The sequence below is a fragment of the Trachymyrmex septentrionalis genome, unplaced genomic scaffold, assembly GCF_001594115.1.
Source record: "Trachymyrmex septentrionalis isolate Tsep2-gDNA-1 unplaced genomic scaffold, Tsep1.0 scaffold126, whole genome shotgun sequence".
In the NCBI taxonomy this organism is placed as follows: domain Eukaryota; kingdom Metazoa; phylum Arthropoda; class Insecta; order Hymenoptera; family Formicidae; genus Trachymyrmex; species Trachymyrmex septentrionalis.
The window spans coordinates 839,377-844,300 of record NW_017304395.1 but is presented as its reverse complement, the minus strand read 5'-3'; the positions used below and the strand labels follow the sequence as shown (position 1 = coordinate 844,300).

Below are 4,924 nucleotides of genomic sequence, written 5' to 3'. Positions count from 1 at the left end.
AACTATATACAATAGTTATATAATGTCTTATTATTTATTGACATGATTATTAAGTGACTTATTAATTGAGAATAATTTTATGTAAAAAATTTTCTTCTGACATGTAGCAAATCGTTTCAGGGGCTCGGCGATCGCGAAGATCGTCGGTGCGAATGTTACGAAGTACAACAACATATTTGAGACTCGAGTGACAATGTATGTATACGAGGAAATGATCAACAACGAAAAATTAACCAGTATAATCAATACCATCCACGAGAACGTTAAATATCTACCTGGTCACAAAATTCCGGAAAATGTGGCAAGTATCTCTACGAGAATATATAATATTATTCTTTTTATTCGCAATGGATATTCGGTATCAATTGCTCAGTAATTTTTTTTTAACAATACGTTTGAAGCTTAATTAATAATCGTCAAAATTATTAAGTGTTAATTATTAAGTAATTTTTATTAAACAAAACTTTATAGCGTTTCAAATTTCTTTAAATTTCGCATAGTGTGATGCTGAATTAAAACTTAAAGTCGAATAAAGTTCTGAAACAAGTAGAAACATATAGTGTCATAATGTTTTTACAATTAGTAATTAGTAGTAGTGCGAACGTAGACTTTTCCGGATGGCATGGATACACGATCGACTCCTCCTGGGAAGAGTTTCGGGAGATCCTCCTCCTTTACTGTCGGCAGGATCATTACTTTCTCACCAGGCTACAATCGTTCACATAATTAAATCGGATAAAAACTTTCGCCATAAATTATCATCCGCCATTTATCATTATAATTGGATTAGATACTATCACAAATAACATGCAATGAAAGGTATAAGATTGAGACTTACGACCCAGTTGGCGGGAGTTGCTATCTCCGGCCTTCTATCGACGAGCTGCAGCGAATCGATTACACGTAATATTTCGCTAAAACGATAATAATATTAATTATCGATTAATAGAGTGAATTTAAATTAACACACATGTAGAGTAAATTTAAATTAACTCAGTATATGAATGCAAAATTTTGAAATGTTCTCAAACGCAAAATAGTGCAGTATTCGGTTAACTCACTCGACGTTACGCCCAGTAGAAGTCGGATATTGCATAGAAAGTCGTAGACGATGATCCGGACTGATAATATATAGAGACCGAACGGTCTGAGCGGTTTCCGGATCGTCCTTGCTCTGTTCATCGATCATGTCCAGCTGCACAGCGAGTTTGCGATCAGGATCAGCGATTATGGGATATGGAAAAGCACCAGGAATGTCTTTGCAGTACGATTTAATGTCCTGCAATAGAAATGAGAAATTACATTAGTTGGAAAATTAATTAACAAAACTAACCAGAATTAATTTGAAAATGGGAAAAAAAGAAATAGAAAAGCATAAAGATTCTGGACAAACATTAGGAATAACATTAAATATAGAATTCAAAGATACTTACATTGACCCAGTCTACATGATCCTTAAGTTTGTCAACAGAATGAGCAAGCAACTTGGTGTTGCGTTTTACGAAATACGGCTGATGCACCGCAATACGACCCAGTTCAGTGGTGCACACTGGAGTAAAGTCCGCAGGATGAGAGAATAGGACCACCCATCTGCGAAGAATAAATAATTATTAAAAAATCAAACATATTGACAAATTTATGTGATGAAAGTATCAAATTAAATGCATAATTATTATACACGCACGTACACACGCATATACTAAATATAAAATTCAAAATAAGATATATTTTATAATATACATTATATTTACATATAATTATAATTTTATATTTTATTTAAATTTAATTTTAATTTTAATTTTATATTAAAATACAAGATTATATATAATTACAAAAAATATAAATTAAACATTATCATTATAAATATATACATATTTTTTATACAATTATTGATATCGATATTATAAAATGTAAATTAAATTTTATTTAAAAATAATAAAATTAAAAAATGTATAAAAAGAAAAATATATATTTAAATAAAAAAGTATTATATCTCGGTAGATAAATTGTGAAAATACTACACAATAATAGCATCACAAATTGATGAAAAATTTCATAATAATTGCGTTAAAATGATTTGCCATAACGTAATAGTTTTGTTAGAATAACATTTTTTTAATGATGTTTATCAAGAATTAAACAAATTCAATTTAAAGTGTAAATATTTTATAATTTACTTTCTTTTAAAAATGAATATACACCGGCACAGATTAAAGAAACAAATTAAGACACATTATCCGATTATATTTTCAAATGTTCGACGAACATTTCCAAAAATTCAATTTATATGCATCTCAAAAGTCATTCTAATATTGTATTTTAGATTTAGTCATGTGTACTGAATGTATAATACTTAATGTTATAATATTATAATTTAGGAATATGTGCACTTTTATATAAGCACAATTATATTTTTAAAGTACAGCTATATAATTTTTTAAATTATTGAATAATTTCTTTCTAAATTTAATGGCAAATATGCCGCTAAGATTTGCTGTATCGTTATTTTGCCGAAATATTATATCGAAATTAATTGCGCAAGCAATTATTAATATTTTAGAAACGATCAGAATTTCTACATCTATTTTTATAAATATATCCACATAATTACAGATTACAAATTTTATCCAAGATTTTATCGTATAATTTTATAAATGTCCTATTATCGGAATATTTATGAAAAAAAATTCCAATATTGATATAAAATTAAAAGTTGATTGGAATTAATTCCAGATAATTTCCATTTTAGAACTTTGATCGATAATTAAATATATTATCCGTATACGAATTTTCGTTGACAAGTACCATCGCTTCTGTTAGTGCTTATCAAAAACACAATGATATAACGAGTCACACAATTACGCTGACTCGAGGGCGACACTTTCAATTACAAGTACTTAATATAGTCGAGTACTCGTTTTGGCATTATACCAAGGATAGACTCCGTTGTTGCAATATACATTTATTTCGGCTCATGTCCTTTGATTCTTCAATGCAAATTACGAACGCCGAGCGTTTGCAATTCATTACGCTTGGACTTCTTTATAATTTACTCTTATCTTTATTATTACTCTCAAAAAATATTTATTCACTTACGCAATTGCACGAATAATTTCATTTAATATAAATTAATCTAACGATCGTATTGATATATATGTATAAAGGGATAAAATTAACAAACTTGGTAACAAAATTACTGTTTGTATAAAATTAATAGTAAATTTCTTATATAATTCTAATGTAATTTTTTTTAGAATTTTTTACATAATTTTTCAAAATTAATCACAATTTTTGCATCATTTTATAACTTTTTAGAAAATTTTTTGAATATTTTTTTAATTAAAATTTTTCAATAATGCTGAAAGTCTACATTTTTTCCTAAAATTCTTTACATATATATATAAATTCTGAAATATTCTCTCTTTCTCTCTCTCATTTTTTATTTTACAATTTCTGAAGAAAACTTATAAAATCTGAAGAAATTTAAGATACTTTTTTAGAAATGCTCATAAATTTAAAATGTGAAAAATTCTTAAAAATATGAAAACCTTTTTACCAGGCAAGTAATTCACATACAACATGTCAATCAAATCGTTCTTTGCGTGTTATAAATTAATAACTGTTCGGAAATCGCAATGAAAATTGCTTGTAACAGATGGTTATCTTCAACAACCTGTTGACTGTTAGGCTAGAGAGATCTATTCTTGGATCATGCACTTTGCTGCGAACTACGCAATGGATAAATGTAAATTCAGATGTTTATTATTCGTGCCAGTTCTATGATAATGTATTTCACAATTTCCAGATATGTTTGCCGGTGGACAATTATCTCGAAAAAATAAACCCGATAAGATTTCTCATAAAACTAAAATTAATTTTGTAATCGGAGATTTCCATTGACGTTACCTCATATTTTCTTATATTTTATCATATTTAGTACGATTTTATCGTATTTAGCAGATTTTGAACTTGATTATATAACAAAATGAAGTTCACGATTAGTAATGACGAAATAAAATTTCGCGAAGAATTTTCATTCTATTTCTGTTGTATTCTTAATACATTTTTAAAATATTTTTGAAATTGAAATATTCAAAAGAAAATATGTGAGATATTTAAGTGAATAATGGATAAGAGATTTAAGTGGGTAATGTAATATGTCACTTTTTGTTAGCTAATATATAGCTATTATTTAATCGTATTACACATGCGCATATCATAATAAACAAAATATTACTATATGTAATATATGTATAATATGTGTGTGCCACTCACGAACTGCCTTGCCAATCATAAAAGTCGATGGGACCTTGCGTGGTATCGACTTTAAAATTCGGTACGATAGAGTTCAGCCTCATTACTGCTTTGTCCTTGAATACTTGATAGGAAAATTACACGTACTATGGTTGTCTGTCTCAGCGGGAGGTTTACCAAGCACTGACTTGACAGTCGATCTTACGCTTATTCATGCGCTTTATATACGGTGCCCAGATTGTTCCTATAACATGATGCAAGCCATACACATATTACACCCAATAGATATCATATCTACATATCCGATTTTACTGATATCAGATGAGTAAACTGCTTCTTTGAGATTGATACGGACGAAATTTTTTTTACGAAAATGGAAAGAAGAAAGCAATTCCTATCTTTAAAAAAATAGATTAATTAAAGATATTTCGAAAAACAAATAAGATAAATGTCCCAGTGGCCGGTTTAAGCGTAGCTTGGTCACTAATAATACAATTTATAATATTAGAAGATTTATAATATAAATATTCGTATTCGTTTGAAAAATTATTTGAACCCATTTATAATAATTATTAATTGAAATATTTAAATAAGTAACAGAGTGTGTCAGTGTACCAATGATCGAATAATCCAAATAGATTATGGCCCAATGTCCAGATGTAACTCTGCA

At 28.2% G+C, this 4,924-nt stretch overlaps 2 protein-coding genes across 3 annotated transcripts in view; one reads left to right on the top strand and one right to left on the bottom strand.

Moving 5' to 3' along the window:
• Positions 1–4,924, top strand: part of LOC108756128 (glycerol-3-phosphate dehydrogenase [NAD(+)], cytoplasmic-like) — a 14,136-nt gene that overhangs the window by 1,107 nt on the left and 8,105 nt on the right. For both annotated transcript variants that reach the window (XM_018499724.1, XM_018499731.1), the window contains exon 2: positions 121–301. In XM_018499724.1, the coding sequence (XP_018355226.1) occupies positions 121–301 (181 nt within the window). The remainder of the gene's footprint in view (positions 1–120; positions 302–4,924) is intronic.
• On the bottom strand, positions 475–4,477 carry LOC108756142 (peroxiredoxin-6-like). The gene is made up of 5 exons (XM_018499743.1): positions 4,276–4,477; positions 1,434–1,590; positions 1,062–1,279; positions 839–914; positions 475–708 (listed from the first exon to the last, which is right to left on the bottom strand). Exons 1-5 carry the CDS (start codon positions 4,356–4,358, stop codon positions 580–582), a joined length of 663 nt encoding a protein of 220 aa, XP_018355245.1. The 5' UTR covers positions 4,359–4,477; the 3' UTR covers positions 475–579.

Bases quoted from the DNA above. Each gene is read 5' to 3' on its own strand.
- LOC108756142 (XM_018499743.1), bottom strand. From the start codon at position 4,358: ATGAGGCTGAACTCTATCGTACCGAATTTTAAAGTCGATACCACGCAA. The intron at 1,591-4,275 runs GTGAGTGGCACA...TATTCTTCGCAG, and splicing joins TATGATTGGCAAGGCAGTTC to ATGGGTGGTCCTATTCTCTC. The intron at 915-1,061 runs GTGAGTTAACCG...TTATCGTTTTAG, and splicing joins TCTACTGGGCGTAACGTCGA to CGAAATATTACGTGTAATCG.